Source organism: Torulaspora globosa, chromosome 3 (assembly GCF_014133895.1).
Source record: "Torulaspora globosa chromosome 3, complete sequence".
In the NCBI taxonomy this organism is placed as follows: Eukaryota; Fungi; Ascomycota; class Saccharomycetes; order Saccharomycetales; family Saccharomycetaceae; genus Torulaspora; species Torulaspora globosa.
The window spans coordinates 1,210,373-1,230,557 of NC_050729.1; the positions used below are offsets into that span (position 1 = coordinate 1,210,373).

General features: G+C 46.1%; 4 protein-coding genes across 4 annotated transcripts; 3 read left to right on the forward strand and 1 right to left on the reverse strand.

Moving 5' to 3' along the window:
* Window positions 1-2,142: 2,142 nt before the first annotated feature.
* OXP1 (5-oxoprolinase) lies at window positions 2,143-6,021 on the reverse strand (the record flags this gene model as incomplete). Its single annotated transcript, XM_037283263.1, has 1 exon — window positions 2,143-6,021. The coding sequence occupies one exon, from the start codon at window positions 6,019-6,021 to the stop codon at window positions 2,143-2,145; it is 3,879 nt and encodes a 1,292-aa protein (XP_037139159.1).
* A 3,693-nt stretch (window positions 6,022-9,714) lies between these two features.
* On the forward strand, window positions 9,715-10,746 carry HG536_0C06550 (SDR family oxidoreductase; the record flags this gene model as incomplete). Its single annotated transcript, XM_037283264.1, has 1 exon — window positions 9,715-10,746. One exon carries the CDS (start codon window positions 9,715-9,717, stop codon window positions 10,744-10,746), a length of 1,032 nt encoding a protein of 343 aa, XP_037139160.1.
* Window positions 10,747-14,706: 3,960 nt separating this feature from the next.
* Window positions 14,707-15,570, forward strand: HG536_0C06560 (uncharacterized protein; the record flags this gene model as incomplete). The annotated part of the gene is made up of 1 exon (XM_037283265.1): window positions 14,707-15,570. One exon carries the CDS (start codon window positions 14,707-14,709, stop codon window positions 15,568-15,570), a length of 864 nt encoding a protein of 287 aa, XP_037139161.1.
* A 2,432-nt stretch (window positions 15,571-18,002) lies between these two features.
* On the forward strand, window positions 18,003-19,751 carry HG536_0C06580 (C-terminal helicase domain-containing protein; the record flags this gene model as incomplete). Its single annotated transcript, XM_037283266.1, has 1 exon — window positions 18,003-19,751. One exon carries the CDS (start codon window positions 18,003-18,005, stop codon window positions 19,749-19,751), a length of 1,749 nt encoding a protein of 582 aa, XP_037139162.1.
* Between the last annotated feature and the right edge of the window lie 434 nt (window positions 19,752-20,185).

Genomic DNA, 20,185 nt, shown 5'->3' on the forward strand with positions numbered 1-20,185 from the left:
AGTCAAGCGTGTTGCGTCTTCTTCAGATGCGCCCAGTCAGCTTTCAGAACGATGTGAAACGTACAAGCGGTGTGCTGGAACTTAATTGTTTGAGCTGAAGCATCCCGTAACGCTTATGTTGCTAATGCAAGTCTGAAGAACTTCTCAGAAAGGACAGATTCGACGTTCGTGAAGACAGGAAGGAGCTGATTGACTTAAACTGTCGACAGTGAACCCCGTGTTGATCTTTGAGCTGCGCCAAGCTTATGCAAGTGGTCCTGGCGTCTGAGCGTGTCAATAGATCAATGATCTCTCTCATTTTATTCAGTAGTGCGGGCTTGGGACATTATTCATGTTTAAGCAGATACCCAGATTGAAGCATGAGCTCGTATTCTAGCCGGGGAGAGGGAAGCCGCTGATTACGGTTGATCGGCGCCGGGAGCCTTAGCTTACTTGACATTTTCTCACTGAAAAGCACACTTTTGTGAGTGCAGACCCATTGAGGAGCATCATGCCTTTGAGTAATCCAGCAATATGTAGCGGCCCAAGAAACTTGAACAAGATGGGTTTATGGACTCGAAAGCACTTTTTGGTTAATTTGAATATTTCTACGATTTTCGTGAGATAGAGGAGGTACACGATGGTTTCTGATGTTTTGTAAGCATCGGAAAGACCTATGTTCTGGCAGGCAGCTGTGGTACTACCTTGTGGAGAATGAAGGACGGAAAACTGTATTTACAACACCAGAGAGCCGAAGAAAATCCTAAAGGTAACTGAAAGATTTTATGAGCGGTATCATATCACTTGAAAGTTATAATATTTATTGAGTTAAACGAACAACGCCTGCCGGGTCTAGGGTATTGAACGAGCAGTTACACCGGATCTCAATGCAGCAAAGGGCTCTATTGTTCTGAGGCTAGCAGCTTTACTGCTCCGCTGAACTCGGGACTCTTCATACCCTAAGAATCTTACCAAAGGTAAACAGTCTTTGATGAAATTCTGCAATCTAGCAAGAGACTTGGGGACGACAGGTTTTTGGAACCGTGGTGGTTGAGGCTTCTATCGGCTTTAAATTGATAGGATCTACACCAATTCAGAGTTCTCAAGTTTTCGAGGATACTAAAATGAGTCAACTTTGCCTTCACAACTATGGGCTGACTTTGTGGCCTTCGAAGCCGATTGCGAAATGAAAGGTCTGGAATTTTGTTATAGACAGCAGGAAACTGGATAAGAATTCGCATTGCTAAGCTGGCACGATTCTTCTCAGATCTTGCATAGAGAGGCTCCTATGTGATTCAGAAAAAAATCGTTAAAACTATCCCAGCATCTATCACGTCTCCGCTCTGCTGGGAGAACTGTCAAAAGTTTCTGACCGTGCCGACAGTATGCCGTTGGTTCAATCATTCCTTCACATCGCCCACTATGCATTAGCCCTGGACAAGTTTACTCTTGCGTTTATGTTGATAGGAACGCTATTGGATTTTGTTTATGCTGGGCTGCATTAGAAAGCTACCGGCTTAACAGAGAAGATAATAGTCTGGTATGTTACACGCATGATGGACTCGGCGACGTACGTCAGGTGTCCGCTATGTATCAATGAGGCCGATGTCTATGATCCGTTTGCCGCGATTCAATGATAATGATAACTGAGCTTAGCAGCGGTTGGGATAATTTGCCATTCAAAGCAAGCTCACCAGGACCATGCAAGAGATATACACGAAATACGCGGCTTCTTTCACACGACTGTAATATACTCGACGAATAGAAGATTTGATCTCATGAACTTCCACTAAATCTTCTCAACTCTGGAAATTAAGCGAACTGTTAGGTTGCACATAAACTATGATTATCTGACCACAACTACCCAATGGATCTGCTCTAAGGTGATCATGAGGCATGAGGGCCCTGGTACCTTAATATCGCTCGCATTTTAGGCATTTTTCAAGTTTTAGTTGAATCATGCTTCATGTCGTCGATGCGCAAACTCAAGCAATCAACGAAGGTAAGCTTAATAGAAATGCCCCAAATTGGCCTGTTTTGCGCTGTCATTACATCTTAGGCACTACTCTCATACTGATTCTGGTGGCTTTTTGTATGTCCATGCCAGAGCTGATCTTAAACATGCTGTTTAATCTATCCTTCGTTGTCGAAGTCAGGCAGGTTTCAATTGTTATATGCGTCACTAGTGTCTACCCTGCCACATCCCCCTCCGCCAGGGGTCATAATGATGATGCGATCTCCGACGCTCACATTGACCGTATTCTTTCCACCTAAATTGATGATACTGTTGCCGCTACTGCCGCGAACCCATAAGTTGAGACCCCTGCTCCCGTCTTTACCACCATTAAGCCCATGAGGGGCGATAACTCTGCGTTCGGAAAGGATCGAGGCTTTAACAGGATGCCGAAATTCAATTTCTCTTATGGCACCATCCCCGCCGCAATATTTGCCCTTTCCACCAGACTGAGGTCTTATGGAGAACCGTCTCAAAATGACAGGATACCTCCTCTCGAGAACTTCAGTATCTGTTATCCTTGTGTTGGTCATGTTTGTGTGAACAGCGCTGGTTCCATTCCAGCCTGATCCCCTCCAGGAATCAGCACCTGCGCCATGTCCCCCACAGATTGTTTCATAGTATCCAAAGCCTTGTTTCATCAGGCCAGTTTGAGGATCCGTACCGCCAGAACCAAATGTGAAATTGTTACAATCTCCTTGCGAATCGGCCATGACATTAAAGGCTTTAAGGATAACATCCGTCACCCTTTGCGAAGTCATAACGTTACCACCAACAACAGCAATCCCACCGACGGGGCTTAAGATAGATCCCTTTGGAATCCTTATTGTTATACGTTTTAAACACCCCTGGTTCAGCGGTATGTCTTCATCGACCAAACATCTTAAACAGTAAAGCACGGCAGAAGTGGTTATAGCTTCTGGGGCGTTAAGGTTACCATAAACCTGTGGTGAAGTTCCCTCAAAATCAAAAATGTATTCTTCATTTTCGATGTCAAGAGAGACGTTTAGCTTGATTACAGTACCGTCATCCATCAGATCTTCACTATGAAAGTGCGTTTGACCGAAATGTTCTGTCAATCGCTTCAACATCTTTTTAACTGTATCTGCAGCATTGACTTGAATTGCTTCCATATATCTTTCAACTTTTTGGAGGCCATTTTCGCTCATCAGTTTCAAGATTAATTGAATTCCCTTATTGTTTGCAGCAATCTGGGCCTTTAAATCGCTTATATTATCGCTTATTCTTCTCGAGCCTGAACAACCTGGGTATTTTGCTGGCTCTTCCAGAAGAAGACGACGAATTAAGTTCTCTTGAAATATACCCTCTTTTACTATCAACTCCGAGTAAATTGCCGCGCCCTCTTCGTACAGCTCTTTTGAATTCGGAGGAATTGAACCGGGCAGAGTTCCTCCAATATCTGCATGGTGAGCTCTGGATGCAACAAAAAAAGCTATTGAGCCATCGGCTTTTGAAAAAGCTGGTGAAATGACTGTTATATCCGGCAGATGAGTACCCCCGATTTCAGGATGATTCGTAACCAGTACATCGCCTGGCTTCAGCTTACCTTCCCACAATTTCGCCTGAGCAGCGATGCAAGTTGACATTGAACCCAAATGAACTGGCAAGTGAGGAGCATTAGCAACTAAGTTGCCCAGGGAGTCGAATAAAGCACAAGAAAAATCTAATCGCTCTTTCACATTAGTTGACACTGATGTTTTTGCAAGCTGCGTCCCCATCTGTTCAGCAATGTCCATGAATTTATGACTAAAAATTGACAACATTACAGGATCGATATAATTATCTTCCTCTCCGATCACTTTTTCGACCTTTGATACAATTTTGATAAAAATGTGAGATTTTAATATCGTAGCTTCGCAGTTTTCTGGAATGATGTTGGTTTGCGTTCCATCAGCAAGAATAGCAGGTCCTCGTATTACTGCGCCATATCGCATCTTTTCTGTCTCGTATACTGGAGTATTGACACGTCTGTCAGTGAAGAAAACTTTCTTGAAAAAACTGGCTTCTTCTGCAGGATCTACAATAGTCCGCTTACACCTTTGAAGCTGCGAATCAATTGATTCTTCATTTCTAACGTTAGACTTCCCAATAGCCCTTACGCGTATATCATCTACGATTATACTCTTGTCGCTGAAAGAAAAACCGAATTCTTGTTGATGGGCTTCTGAGAACCATCGCTCAAAAGCATACTCTTCATTCCTTTGCAAAATCATTAAGCTCGTTTCGGTACCTTCATATCTTAGGTTTAGGTATCTTTCAACAACGATATGGGATTCGGCAAATCCTTGAGCCACCAGGGATCTCCTGGATCTCTCTACCAGCTCATCCAACTTTTTCTGAATTTTAGGCATACTATCGAGACCTTCCAAGGGAATAAAGTAAGGTTCTTGCACCTCTTCTACAACATCAGCCAAGAATATACCATAGGCGGATAAAATCGAAGAGTATCTATGCACCAGCACAACATCAATCCCTAAAGATTCTGCAACAGCAACAGCATGCTGACCACCAGCACCGCCGAAGGTGACCAATCGGTGATTAGAGACAACATGACCCTTCGCCTCAGTGATGGCTCGGATGGGTCTAGCCATAGTTTCGTTCGCCACCTTTACAAAACCATACGCAACCTCATCAGTGGTCATGGATGTCCCCAAGTCTTTGTTTATCACTTTAGTAAGCTCCATAAACTTCTTCGCGGACATTTCGAGGTCAAGCGACTCGTCTTCATCAGGGCCAAATATCTTCGGGAAGTACTCAGGAACCAAACGACCCAAAAACAAGTTTGCATCTGTTATTGTCAGTGGGCCACCTTTTCTATATGCCGCAGGCCCAGGATCTGCAGCAGCTGACTCGGGGCCAACTCTAAACAACCCATTTTCCCAGAACAACTGCGAGCTACCTCCTGAGGCAACAGTGGTGATATTTAGTTGTGGTGACTGAATGATGATACCCGCAGTGCTCGTTTCGAAGATGTGATCAAGTTTCCCGTCGCCAAATCTGCTAACATCGGTGGAAGTTCCACCCATGTCAAAACCAATCAATGGGATCTCGTTTCCCCGATCATAACAGGTGCTCGAATAACCAACCACACCACCAGCAGGGCCCGATAAGATAGACCTCAGGCCCGAGAATTTGTCACCTTCAACCAAACCGCCATCTGATTGCATAAGCTGCAAACTGGTGTTAGTGGAATTCACAAGACCTGCTTGGATACCACTCAAGTACTTTTTGATCACTGGAGTCAAGTACGCATCAGCTACAGCGCTATGAGCTCTTGGAAGGTATTTAATCATCGGCGATACCTCAGAAGACAAAGAGATGTGTTGAAAGCCAATCTCTTTCGCGATGTCTCCCACAAGCCGCTCATGCTGTGGATAAGTATATGAATGTAAAAAGGCAACAGCAAGAGATCTGATACCGCTGTCGTAGATCAACTGAAGACTTGAACGAACTTCATTTACATCTGGTACCTTCAGCACTCGCACGACCTCCCCGCTCTTGCCAACAACCGTGTTCTCAGCAGCATCCGCCTGCGATACGTGACGTGCCGGGTCCTCCGAGTAGTCTTCCAAAGTGACTCTCTCATCTATTTCCAGGACCATATCATAAAGCGGCTCCCGTTTCTTGATATTTAGATCGAAGATGTTTGGTCTAGACTGGTCGCCAATCACTAGTATATCTTTAAAGCCCCTGGTTGTGACAAATGCACATGACTCGCCATTCCTTTCCAAGGCGCAATTTGTTGCCAACGTAGTCCCCATTCTTATGCTACTGACGTTTGAAATATCCAACGGAGTACCGCGGGGGATCTTTTTCTCTTCCACTACTTCCAGCAATCTACGAATGCCTTCCAGGGGCGCATCTGGGTAGTTCTTAGGGTCCACCGACAGCAGCTTTATAATAACGTCATCCTCCTGCTTGCCCGAGCCACGATTACCGATACAATCAGTGAACGTACCACCTCTGTCGACAGCAATTCTGATCTTGTTACCTTTGTTGAAGTCCATGGCGGTTCCCAGTGGGTTTGGAAGCCAGTTATGCTGCCTCTTCTTGGCATGTTGCTTATCTTCAAAGGCATCCCAGCACTATTCGATGGCTCTTTTCCTGACGGTGGCCGGAAAAAAAGGTCGGAAAAATTATCTAGTTTTTCCGAAATTTCTCCGGAGTACCAAAGATCAACACTCTCGGAGATCGATTATAGACACAATCTACTTAAATCAGTTTGGCAGCGAACGGCCCTATGGACGTAGATATGTTATGATTTCTCATCCAACTGTGCCATAAGATACCAGATCGCGCAAGAAACATGGGTATTGGAAAGTTGTAGCTAAACATGCCCGGCCGCTCGTCTCAGTTTTGAGTATAATTATCCTGCGTGTTCAAGCATATATAGACAAGGTGGTCCATCCGCTACAGTGGTACAAAGGAATCGAGCCACAAAAGGCTCTAGATCCTTCGTACAATGCATTTAAAGCACTTGACGGAGGTTAAATGTCTTTGTAGCAGAATTTACCGATGAGCCCTGTCTTTTAATAGCTCGCACATAGAGAGGCTCGCACGAAGTACGCGAAGGCTTGTGTTTCACATGTGGAAACGCTGTGGTGGCATATAGAACAAAAAGGGTCTCACTTGTCCCTATATTAACTATGCACAAAGATGGCGAATTGGCATCATTCGCCATAATAGTGGGCAGATGGAGGCGTTTTCGTTAATTCGCAAGTCTGCCGGTTGGGTGACAAGAGGCGAAGTAATTCACTCTTTCTTCGTTTCTGCATTTTACACAGATTCCGACTTCTTGGGAGGAAAAACAATAAGAAATTCGAAGACACGCGAGTAGAGTGGGGTGTAGTTTATCGCTTACAATGAAGACTTTGATCCGCTAAAATGCTATTCTAAGAGGCGATACACCAATAAAAAAAAGGATGTGAAACGTGTAATCAGATGATCATGTATGAACATTATCCTAAGCTGTGACGGGGCACACTCTTGGTATCATGATCGTTCAGTGGTAGCATTGGCTGCAGCCAGTCAAAAGCAAGGCGCCTTGGCGCTAAGAATGTCTTAACATTAACTTGCCTTTCCCGTCAAGATAGGCAAAGCGTGTCTCATCGAAGAAGAAGTGAGAAACGTAAAAACAACTTGCCAAACAAGATATAGGTACTCGCAAGCGCTATGTGCTAGGCTTTTTATCTCAAATATTTTTTGTAGCATATATTCCTGGCACCTTGCGATTGAAATTTAAAGCTCTCCACTACTGCTTACTATCCAACGTTTAAGGGTTACAAAGGCTTCCCAACCATGCCTTAATGATGGGATTTTAATTTGAGCCATTGAGCTACAGGTTATTTAATGAGCTCTGCAGGCATTTCTCTACAGCCAATGTTCAATGAAAGAATTCTGGCTTAGGAACTTAGATGCCGGGCTTTGGCTATGACGTAAAAAAAAGCTGGGAAGGTCCAAGCGTTGCCAGGCGACCAAGCGAGATACTATACCGCTTTAGGAAAAGCGTACCTAGGCAAGTATACCAAGGTGAAAACCGAGCAGGGTGTCTACCCGATGGAGAAAGATAAGTTTATGAAGGGACTAATTAAAAGTCCGATCGGAAAACAACCATATCAATATGCCGGATAGCATTTAAAGCTGCACCCATAAACAGCGTTCTCCTCGGAATGAAACTATGCAAGTGGGCAACAGCACGATGCATGTCCTCCATTTCTGCTGTACTTAGATTCTCATTGCCGCAACTGCCGTAGCCTGGACACCGACCGTTGTGTTCACGATATCGTAGCAGGTTCGTTGTTAGCCCAGGTTTAAGTTGTAAGCGACTATATTAGCTGAGCTGTTCGGGAGCTTAGCTTCAGCATACGACGCAGTACTCATGCCATTTGCTTTGGTTTGTCGAACGCAACGATCAAGTCTCATTGAAGCACCGCTGCACGCTGCAAAAGTATTCTCTTCTACACGAGACATGCGCGCCTCCGCTGTCAATTAAAGGCTCTCAAAAGGCTGAGTGGTTAATGCTGACAGTTTGACGAAACATATAAAAAGCCGTGCTTACTCGATTCTACAAAGCATATCTGAACGATTGCTCTTCAGAATTGATCAGGAGATTAAATCGATTCATTCGATCATAAAGGATGGTTGCTACAGTTCAAGAAAATATTGTTAGATCCAGCTGCTGCTGCGAAACACTCTGCAAATGCCAGGCCTGTGCTTGCAAATGTTCTTCCGGATGTGAGTGTACCGATAAAAAGTGCTGCTCTTAGCCCTCTGGTCCGCCTAGATATGATTTTTCTAAGTTTTTTAGTCAAATAATTTCTGATTATATGTCTAACAGTGATCCATATGCAGCTTTGCTCAAAAGTGCAAGCAGGCTCTCGTAACTTCCTAATAGTGCCGTGAAGCTGAGAATTTTCGGAGTAACTTGTGAGGAAATTTACGAGGTTTACACTATCAGCTCTTTCCGTCGCAGATTACTGACAAGACAGATATATTTAACTCCTATGACAGCCGGCTGAATACTTTATATAGCAGAAGCATTCTATGATACGATGGACCAGATAACTCAGATTTATCACGAAAAGGCGAGTCCATTTAATATTTTTCCTCAAGCAACCGCTGTAGTCGATCAAATTAGATGAACATGCGAGAGGTCGGAGGTGATCGCCTCTAATACAATCGAAGCATTAGTATAACGAGAAAGACGAATCGTCATTATATCTCGATGCGAAATCTAGAAGCCAAAGCTCAGTACTCATTGATGCAAAGGGTTTTGAGGAATTTCAGCATAACTGTCAGAAAGCGTTAAAGGATACTGAGCTCAATGGATTGGCAGCGCTGCGTATGGGAAATCAAAGTCAAGCATCCGAGTAAAACCACAATGACGTGCAATGATATAACCCATCAGAAAGGGGACGATTTTTTTAGACGGATCGGCTACATAAGCTTGAGAACCGATGAGGAATAGTTCTGGAGGGGAAAAGGTTGGCGACAAGCGGGGCCAATAAAGAACCTGGCAAGAGGCTAGCTGGCGGATTGGTTTCGGTGAGCATTTGGTTGATGTACGTTAATCCAGTCAGGTGATCGAGGATCGAACGCACAGTACTGCAGGCATAAGGCATTCAGTATCAACCTGCTCTTCGTAACAATGCAGTACACTATGGCATTGATGGGGCATAAGCTTTGGTGGATGGCTGCCTACCTCGCAGCTCGCAGAGACGACAAGATTATATGGTGTAGTGGCATGAATCCAAGATGAAGAACGTGCAGGCCATTTCTAGAAAACTTTCAGAGCAGCAGCTCAGCCCTGGACATGATTGTACTCATTAGCATCCCCTCAGGTTCTCAATCATATCCCTGGCTGCTGGGAAGCGTTCCGCGGAGTCGTTAAATGGCTTACTAATGGTCTTCGTTGCCAAGCCTTGGTTACTGTAGATACTTCCATGTGATGAAAACACCAATCCTTTAGTGTTTTCGTGAAGCTTGGAAGTATTTCCGGTTAGTGCTCTCTGTGTTGTTCTATGGTTTATGGTGCTAAATCGTTTCAAGGAGCAGTTTATTGTCCAAGGATTTGTCCATGTCTTGTTGAATATCTGAAATGGGCGACACTGATGGTTATGGATATATAAAGGAAAGCAATTGCACCATGATCGAGCTGGCAGGCGATCCTTGAAGAGGTCAGAGAATACTCTACAACAAACATGACAGTTTTGGTTTCCGGTGCTACCGGCTTCATTGCTCAATATATTGTTAACGACTTGCTTTTGCAGAACTACAAGGTTATAGGTACCGTCAGGTCCCAAGAGAAGGCTGATAAGCTAAAGAAACACTTCGGAAATAACCCCAATCTGGCTTTGGAGCTCGTGGCCGACATTGCTGCACCAAACGCCTTTGACGGCGTTTTCAAGAAATATGGAGCAGACATCAAGGTTGTCTTGCATACGGCATCTCCTGTCTCAATTAACACAAAGGAATACGAGAAGGATCTGCTAATTCCTGCCGTGAACGGTACCAAAAACATCCTAGAGGCGATCAAAAAATATGCTGCCAAGTCTGTTGAACGAGTGGTGGTAACATCGTCGTGCGCTGCTGTGGTGGACACTTCGAATCAAGGCGACGGGTCAGTCGTCTACACCGAAGAGTCATGGAACCCTGCAACCTGGGAAAGCTGTCAGGTGAACGGTATAAGTGCGTATTGCGGTTCGAAGAAGCTGGCAGAAGCGGCAGCTTGGGACTTTGTGCGCGAGAACAGAAACGTTGTGAAGTTCCAGTTGAGCACTGTGAATCCGATCTACGTTTTCGGACCGCAACTTTTCGATGAAGACGTCAAGGATCGTTTGAACTCATCCTGCGAGCTAATCAATGCGTTGGTTCGCGGCAAGCCAGAAGCCCAGTACCTGCAGGGGATGCGCGGCCACTATATTGACGTGAGAGATGTCTCGAGGGCCCATCTCGCAGCCTTCCAAAAGGAGCAAGCCATTGGGAAAAGACTGATTCTGTCCAACGGTCCATTTACGTATCAGGATTTGGAGGATATTGTCAATGAAGACTTTCCCCAACTGAAGGGTAAAATCCTGGTTGGCAATCCTGGATCAGGTAAAGACATCCACAAGACCATGCCCACCATCGATAACACCAAGACTAGAGAAATACTTGGTTATCCTTTTAAATCGTTGAAGGAAACCGCTGATGACACGGCTGCGCAAATCTTGAAGAAGGATGGGAAGTTGTAGGCTTGACGTAGGAGCCTATGAGTGCGCGGAAGTCGGCACTACAATTAAATGGCTAAGAAATATTTCAATGTCATACACATAGCAACAGTGATATAGTTCGTGAAGGTTAGTCTTTTTTTCTGAATTATTGCGCACAGTTGAACACTGATCGATGATTATTCGTCGTTTTGTGAAGGAAAGATTTTCTTTTCGTGAAGCTGTCGACGGATCTTATATTGCTCAATCTCTCAATGTTTGCAACCGGAACTATATTAATGAAAGCCAACTGTTGAAATGTTCTGGTTCCTGGGGATGTCGAGCGACGACCAAAGGATCCACAGTGACATAAAAGTTCTCGCAACGCCTGAGAGTGCATTCACCTGCATCTCCCTCAGGTTCGCGATAAAGATGCTATGGATTCCGTCGTGCATGGTCTCGAGGATGTACTTGCAATACAGCTGCGGAAGACCGAATCGTGTTCGACAAAGAAGTTTGTATGTAGTCCGAGTGCTGCGTAGCTTTTCTCCGATATTCGAAAGAGCGAAGCTCATCGAACATGCCCGACCCGCCGAGCGCACTCGAACAGTATGATATGCGTCCGAGGAGAATGATTATTGAGTGCTGAATTTTTTTGGAAGCAAACTAATACTGGCATCGTCAAAGTGGTCCGTCACGCGACTTAACATTGAATCTTACTTGGCAAGTTATATTTTTTGCTGTGGTTTTCGCTATCGCTTTCTACTATTTTCGGAGTAGTAAGTCGGTCCTTTTTCAAATTGCGGTGACCACATCGCCCTGGGCAGCTATTTAATAGAAATGCAAAGCTATCACTGGGCCTTGGCAGGGGGAGCTAATGGTCTTCTTATCACTTTGGCGGGAATCGCAATGCTGTGTAGGGGCGGCAGTCGCGTGCGTTGTTGGTGCTTTGGGCTTTATAGCTGGTGTTGCAGCAACAGGCGCTGCTGCAGTTTATTCCAAACGCAACTCATTATCGAAAAAGCTTCCACAAAGAAGTTGAATGAACAGCAGAAGTCAAACTGCTAACATGTGGGTCACTATCTTGTAAGATAAAAATGCCGAACTAAGAAATCTTGCCTCGTCGTATATCCAACAGTCTCTCACTTGATAATCGTAGACCCGCAACCAGCTTCCATTACATAAAAGTGTATCATTCTTTCGGTTAAATTGGATTATTCCATTTCGAGGCAATAAAACCTTTTCAAAACCAATCTTCTTGCAAGAGATATGATTGACCTTCTGGATTGTGAGCTGCTCATCACTACATCTCTCGAGTGCCTGCACGTAAACTTCTAGAATAAGGCTGCCCAAGTTTCATTTCGGCTCATAGGGCTCCTTCGCCTACTTTCAATTTCGGCTCTCTCCGTTACCCGGACTTCGTCTCAATTTAGGCCCTCGTTGTTGCGGCGATGGCTTGCTTAATAGCATTCATAAAGGACATAATGGTCGTCAGTCATACCATGTAGTGCGAATTGATCGCTCAACAATGCCTAACACAACTTCAGGTTTGAATCAGGGAGATGGAGTTCTCTCCACCATGCTTTCCACAGCGCCCGTGACGGCAGTTTTTGTGATAACCTTCTGTATTTTGGTCACCATTTTTGCCATTAATCGAATTTTACGTTACTTTTGCGGTACTGCAAAACCTGCGGCCGTGCTTGCTTCAGCACATGGTCTGTTCGCAACGGGCGCTAGATGGTCTTTCCCAATGGGTTGGACAGGTGCGGCATTGATTATCGCGGCAGCAGCTTATGCGACACCCTATCTCGTTACCGCTTTCTGTTACACGATGGCTTCAGAGGCCTGCACGCCTGTCGCCGGTGGAATAATAGCCGCTGCAGCTATTATTGCTGCAGCCGTCGTGGCTGGTTTGGGCAGTACAGCAACTTCGACACCAATGTGCTAGGACGTGCAGAGGCTTTCTCAAGTTTCAATTGCGGTATCCAACACCCAAGAGGCCTATATCAGAATCTTTGCGATTTAGATAAACACGTCACGGCGTCTCAATCGCGATTACCGATGAAATCACTCTGCCTTATAACGCCTATCCTATAACTATTTTATTCAGCCGCTGAATGACAGGACCGCGAGAATCATGATTATGTGACATAGAAACTCTAGCTTTAGCTCCAATCTGGCCCGACACCGGTGATCTTCCGCAAACATCCTATGATCAAACCAAGATCGGAGCACTACGTTGGACTATAGCAATACACAGACGCCATCTTTGATGCACGATCAGCTCTAGAGTCATTCGTTAGATATCTTTCAGCGCGCGGGAAGCATCGCTTCTTTCAAATTGCAACGCACTTATGCTTAAACCGACAAAGACTACTTGAAGAAACGCCGGAACGTCAGGTTGAATTCACGACTAACAGCTGTTGGAACCAAGGGAATCGAAGGAGTAACCGATATGTGTCAGGCAGTTTCTTGATAAAATAGAAATCGTTTCGAAACCTAGTACAAGAATGGTCTTCTGGTGCTCAAGCAAAAGGCTCATTTTCTACTATGTGAAAGACAGCGGATGAGTACCATTCAACAAAGGAAAGAATAAGTAGCTTTTCATTCCTGCAATGATTCTTCTGCAGCTATCAACATAAGGTCGCTAAGAATTAAACAGCTTCATGCTTGATCACTGTTGCGGTACTGGCAATAGCAGCCATAATGATGCTCAACAGCTTAGGTGCCTTGCTACGTGACCCTCCGCTAGTCCGCTCGATATGACCTTCAAACTTACCACAAGCGTAAATATGTACCAAAGGAGGAACCGTGATGGTACTATTCGTGTAGCCCGCATCACCACATGAAAAATGGTAGCAATAAATATCTTTCTTTGCTGGTGCTGAGTTGCAGCATGAAAAATAAAATAAATGACAGTATTGTCTGTCAATTAAGTCAAGATATGTGATGCGTTAGTACCAATTCTGAGAATCACCTTGGGTAGCGAGGCTGAAATGGTATTGACTCCGCTAACCTCTGCCGTCGCCATCTAGCAGCTCCATGGAAACGCTCGCTTACTGAAAGGGCGCCATGACAACGCAGCACCAAAAATGTTCTCGAAAAAGCCGTAACGATGACGCCCGTGCTAGGTACGGCTTAAACTTATGGAAAATTACTCTGTTTTATGAGAATCTGCAAGCTTTTCTTCTAGAAACATAAAAATATATCAGCGAATGATGAAAGAAGTCTTACGATTTATGCAAGGCATTGTTTTATCGGTTAGATTCTACTATCAACCATGCGCTACAGGAAACCCATAAGCATACTCTCACGCTGTCTGGAAAAAAATCTCGCTTGCCCGAGAAAAGCAATCGTTCATCATTCATTTTCTCTTTTTGTTGCGGATCAGCTATAGGATCGAATGACTTCTCCGGAGGTCTCTGTCTAGGTACAAGCAGCTTCTTCCATTACCTATTGCGACAAAACGGGCCTAGTGGTTCAAGTTTGTTGTGAATGTGATAAACGAATGAGCTGGTCGGTTGCAAAGTTCCTAGAATGCGAATGCTTAAGAAGAAACACTACTCAGGTTATGATTTGAACGAAATTTCATATAGTTGCAAGCAATTTTTTTTTGCTGGCGCTAAACGATACGAAAATCTCTTTACTGACTGCACACTGTTTTACAATCTTGCAGATTCTCGAATATAAAAAGCAAACATTTACGGCATCAGAGGGTTAATTGTATTATACGCATCAGGGCAAGAAGGAATAAGCACATCGAAAGGTGGTATACAATTCTTCTATTCAATTAAAACTAAGCACGACGATTCCCTTTGAATTATTAATTTCGCTACTGTACCTTTTGATCATAATAGCTATAGCAGTAAAAAGCTTGATTGATGAAGATAATAGGCTCTATCATACTGACAGTGTTCCTGAAGCTGGCTACGGCAGTCAAAGTGTATGAAAATGGCACTATTTGTGACGATATGAACCGCTGTGTGTCACCTAGTGTCATACCAGATGACATCGGAGCTTGCACGCCTAATGGGACTTTACCATGCGTCAACAATGGGCAATTTAGTGAGCCTAGTCACGACCCAGGACGTTAGACTGACAAAGCGGTCATGGTTCCAACTCGTCAGGTCTCCAATATCGAATACATTTGGGGCCGCCTCGGCATGGGGAAACTTCTTGAGGTTTTGTGTCGACTGTCCACCGAATGACGAGCACTGCTACGGCTCTCTATATTGTGTTTGTTCAGCGATAAGTACCGTATACAGCACAGCGATGGCCTACTATGAATGGGCGGTGTTCGTAACGGCTGTGGTTAAGCGTGATGGGACGCTACCCACTGACATGTTTCAGTTTAGCTCGGGCAACTTAACTCTAGACTTCGAGCACGCGCACACGGTACAAAAACGTGATCAGGAAATATCGATACGGAATGTGACGGCTTTAATAGCAGGAAAGCCTAAGTTTCTACTGGACCTAGGCCACAGTGAGGGTGTTACAACAGCTTCACTGGAACTGCATCCTAGCCTTGTTCACAACGCAACGGCACTCCGCAAACGTGACTGGCAGGACGACGGGCACCAGTATTCATCCGGGGGTGGATTGAAATTTAACGTATGCCCAGTACACCCGGAACACCACCTGACAGTCCAGTATGACTGGGACGCGGTGTGGGCCGATGATTACGACCACCTAGGCGACTATATGGCGTATTATAATGTGGATATGGCTGCCATCGACATGAATGATTACCAGCCGGGTGGATGGCGTACCTTGATGCACACGGGCAAATTGATTTTCGAGGAGGATATAGGCTTCGGAACCAATTTTGAGACCTGTGATCGTGACGCTTTTAGCGGGATTGCACACTGATCGTAGTCTAGAATTCGTGGATCCACTCACGTTGTTTGATGTAGAAGATCACTTTATTGTCTCAAACTCAGCATTTTGGCACTTAAATAACTTGTCCGCTCTCTATTTTGAAAGACCATGACTTTCTTATGAGTGAAAAACGTTTATCTTTTATACGTATCAAACACCTACCACGTTTCTTTTCTGCATCGATGCTAACCATAATGAAGGTTATATGCGCATGCAGAAACCCGAACGAAATTCTGAACTCCCGGAGTAACCCTGAGAAAAGAGCAGCTGGATGGTCAAGAAGTACCACCGAGAATATGGTGTTGGGATAGCGCCATTAGCCTTCATGCTCCTCTATATCGACCGTCCGTCAACTTCGCACATTACAAAAAGCCAGCGAATGATGGTGAGGTTACGGTGATAGACTTTGAGAAGTTGCATGCAGCGGATAGCAAGAGATCCAGGGAAGAAATCGAGGTGAAATGCTAGTCCAATTATGCATAGGCATGCTCATGAGAGAAGATGCGCTGGTCAGATGCTGCGCAATGAATTTTGATAACATAAAGCTGAAAGAAGAAAGGGAAGCAAAGACTCCGCAGCAAATCAGCGCCATGGATTCGCTCAAAGCTTTCTTGACCATAGCAAGCATGTGCACGATTGGTAGGAGAAGAACTCGCCTTAGTAGACGATGACGAGGGCTGCAGTAACTGGAAGTGGATCAACGGTTTGTATCACGAGACAGTAGTGGAGGAAGAAAACGTCGAGGACTTTCGCCGCGACTGTACGGCTCGGATCGCAGAGCTGATAGAGAGGCTCAACGAGGACTTTTGCATGCCGTCGGTGAGGGACGTTGCTACTCGTCTTTTGAGAAACCGGGAGATTCCGTTTAGAGAGCCCTTCAGAGCCACTGGGAAGCATCGAGTGAACGAATCACTTCTTGAATTGATTCCTATCGAGCACCGTGGTGATCTTCTTCCGCAGTGCCGCAATCGATGGAGAAAACGGTTACACTGGCTGTGGATGAGATTGCATGTCTGCTGATGTGGATGGTCCATTTTGGCGTGGGGTATCCTTACCGGTTTCCGGAACTGCAGCAAATTGCCTACAGTGGACCGCATAGAAACGTCCTTGTTGATGACAAGTCTCGCCGTCTGCAGTTGTACTGCACGTACAACAAGAACAAGTCTTCAGAAGGCATTCTCAAGACCATGGACGGCGTGACTTCAGAACATCTGTTCTACTTCATCGTGGTCCTAAGGTAGATGCAGATCAATGTACTCCGTGGCAGTTCCAGGCACATTTGTGTTACTGTGGACCCTCAAAGCGCAAAGCTGATGGAACACATCCCGCCGGTCGAGCGCACTCGCACCGCACTGCTCACTTACGTCTTTCTGGATTCCAATAGGGGCGATCTAATCAATTACCCATCATTCAGGAGGTACCTGCAGCGGTTTCCCAAGGGAGAAAGAGAGAGGCTGACGTTTCAGGAATTGCGCCAGGGATTGAAAATCTTGATTAGGGAGTACGCTGATGTCGCGATCCCGGAAACCGTGGAGCTGCTAGTGTCTATGACTCACGAAGTGATGGGCAACCACAGCCTCAGGACGGCTTTGTCTAGGTACGGTGTCGACAACTATTCTCTACGATCTGTTAGTGGGTCAAAGGCAATCCAACTGCAGGAAGAGTGCTCACGGAGATGGATTGCGTGGCTGCAGCTGGAGGATGGCGCTCTCGCTCAGGAGGAAATGGCTGCGGCGTCTCTCGTCCAGAAGCAGGTTAGGCACAGGGAGTATCGTTCAGAACCCAAGTCGCTGGAAGACTTGACGTATGCCGGTCAGAAACTGTTTGGATCAAAGTTCGAATTCAGGAACCGTTCGCAGGAGAAGCTCTACAACGAGATTTATCTGAGCGGGCGGCCGTTCATTGCCGTGCAGGCGCCTACAGGTTTCGGTAAGACAGAGCTGTTCCATCTGCCTCTTGTTGCTTTGACGTCAAAGAAGAGCTGTAAGCATGTGTCCTTTGTGTTTGTGCCATACTTGGTTGCCATACTTGGTGCTTCTGGAAGGCACCCTGCAGCGGCTGAGCGCGGGCAACCTCTTGAAAGTTGCGCAGGTAAAGCAATTTACTAACGTTGGATACGATGGGGTGACCGATGTCTATGTGGGAGTTTATGACGATCTGGCGAATGAAGACTTTGCAGGGCGGATTGTGGGGTGAGAGAGCGCCAATGGCAAAAACGTCAAGTTAAGCTACCTTGTGATCGATGAGTTCCACAATCTCGAGACAGAGACGTATAGACGGAAGCACCTCGAGGGGATCCGCAAAGTGACGCTTTCGAGAATGTGCTTTTCCTAAGCGCCACTGCGCCTGCGGCAATAGCTGATAGAGCCCTCCAGCGGGCTGGATTCAAAGGGCTTGAAAAGCCGGAGCCCGGTTTGAGAGCGATGGATACAGGCGACAGCTCTGGAGGGATGACTTGTTATCCCATAAAGATGTTTGATCTGATGGGAGAGGTTCCTCTGGGGCATGTGCACAAGGAGTTTATGAAAGTCACTGATTCGTCTCGAGAGGCGTTCAAGCTTCTCAAGGCGCTATTTGCCTGCGAGCCGCATGCTAGAGCGGTGGTTGCGGTAGGTTCGAGGCGCAAAGTAGAGGACCTGTCGGAGGAGTGGAAGGAACACTTTCGCATTGCTTGGACGAACGGCCACATATCGTCGGGAGAAAGGATTAGGTCATTCCTTGCTGACAAGAATAGCCAGGTGCTGCTGGGGACGAAGCTCGTGACGCAGGGAATCGACGTGCGCAACCTGCAGATGGTGATCATGATGGACTACAGGCCCAGCATCATCGAGTTCATTCAGGCCGCTGGTCGGCTGCGTTCTTCGGGGCTGTTCTATTTGCTGTCCAGCGCCAGAGCGAGAGGCGAAGCGGGGGAGCGGGTTTCTGACCATCCAGCAGTCCCGCTGCTTGAAGACGGATGTGTGGACAAACAGATGGCCGCATTCTACGGTCTGGGTGCGCAGGGAGCACCCACTAGGAACGCAGAATTGCTCCTGGCTGACTCCCAAGGACTTGTTGCAAGACACAGGAGAGCGATGGAAAAGCTGGAAAGAGACCAAGAGCTCGCCAGGAAACGGGCGGTAAAAGTGTTCCCATCTCTTGCTCTTGAAAAGAAAAGAATCAAAAGAGATTTCCATGAGCCACATGGATACACCGACATTTTGCTGTACATAGGTCTGCCGACGGATATGGCGGCGGGCCTCTTTCTTCAAGGAGTCGACATCCACTTTTGTCCACCGGATACCTTTACCAGAAAGGACGGATGCAAAGACTGTCTTAAGGATTACAATCTGTGCGTCTGTGCTGGTGGACAATACAAGTCGTACCGGCGGATAGCATGCGAGGCGCTGGCGCTGCGGCGCATGCTATTGGATGACGAAAGGTGTGGCAAGCATCTAGAAGGAATGGAGCCGTTTCGAAGGGACCCTGTTGGATACTTGCACGCTTTTGTCAAGGAAAGGAAACAGCTTCAGGCCGCGGTGATGCGGAAGTACCTGTGGTTCCACGAGCTGACGACGGGAGTCTCGCAGATCGTTGCGTTGCAGTCAGTAAGAGGCGTCGGAAGCTGCAGGCTGTTCACGCGGCCAGCGGCGGATATCAGGCGCATATACTGCGATGCATGGCGTTCGCTGAAGAAGCAGCGCTTGAATGTGCTCGAGTACTTCTGGAGCAGGGAAAGGATGAGGTGCGATGAGATCTGGGACAAGGAAACAAGCAGGAGCAGCCGGAGCTTTGTGGAGATAGTGGATAAACAAGGGACGTTCGAGCGCATGTGGCAGAGGAGTAGTGCGCGGTTCCACGGGCCAGAGTACGTTAAAGGGCAGTACGGAAATGTCCATCGAAGGAGCATGAACACGTATGAAATGTCGCGAGCGCGCTTGTTTTACAAATATGACGGGTCGGTAGGTCTACCATCATGGGACATGTACCTGTCGATGGTGCTTGGGATGTTTTACAATGTAGAGCTAAGATCGCGGATTGCGGACCTTGTGGAGCAGATAGGCGACGTGTGGTTGGTTCCGCACTGGCTAGAGCTGCAGAATGTACTTGTGCAAATGGGGGACGGGAAGAAGGTGCCGTTCTTTGTTCTGTGCGGAGCGATCTACCAGGAGATGCAAGCGACTCCAGGGTAACGGTAGTTTGAGGTAGTTGCGCTTTGTAGTATCCATAGCTTGTATAGCGTCCAACACCGTTGAAAATTGGCTTCTTCGAAGCCCGGGTAACGAATTTAATTTTTTTACGGCTGTTTATTTTCAAAATACATTCAAAGTTTCTCAATGTTGGGCTTCTTCAAGGAAACAGACAAATACATGTTAAGTTGAGTAAACAAGTCATTAGGGAGGGAAGACGAGGCCATAAGGCACTTTATACAAGGTACAACTTAAGTAGTAGCTTTGAAATGGCCTATCCGTAATACACAATGCAGTCATTAGCATTAGGATGGTTGCAGCAGGCTAGAAGCATTTGCAGAGCAGATGGTGAGCCGCATGGTACAGAAACGTCTGTTTCGATAGTATAACCTGGGTATACCTACCTGTCATCTGGTAGCGTTTGTCCTATCAAAGTG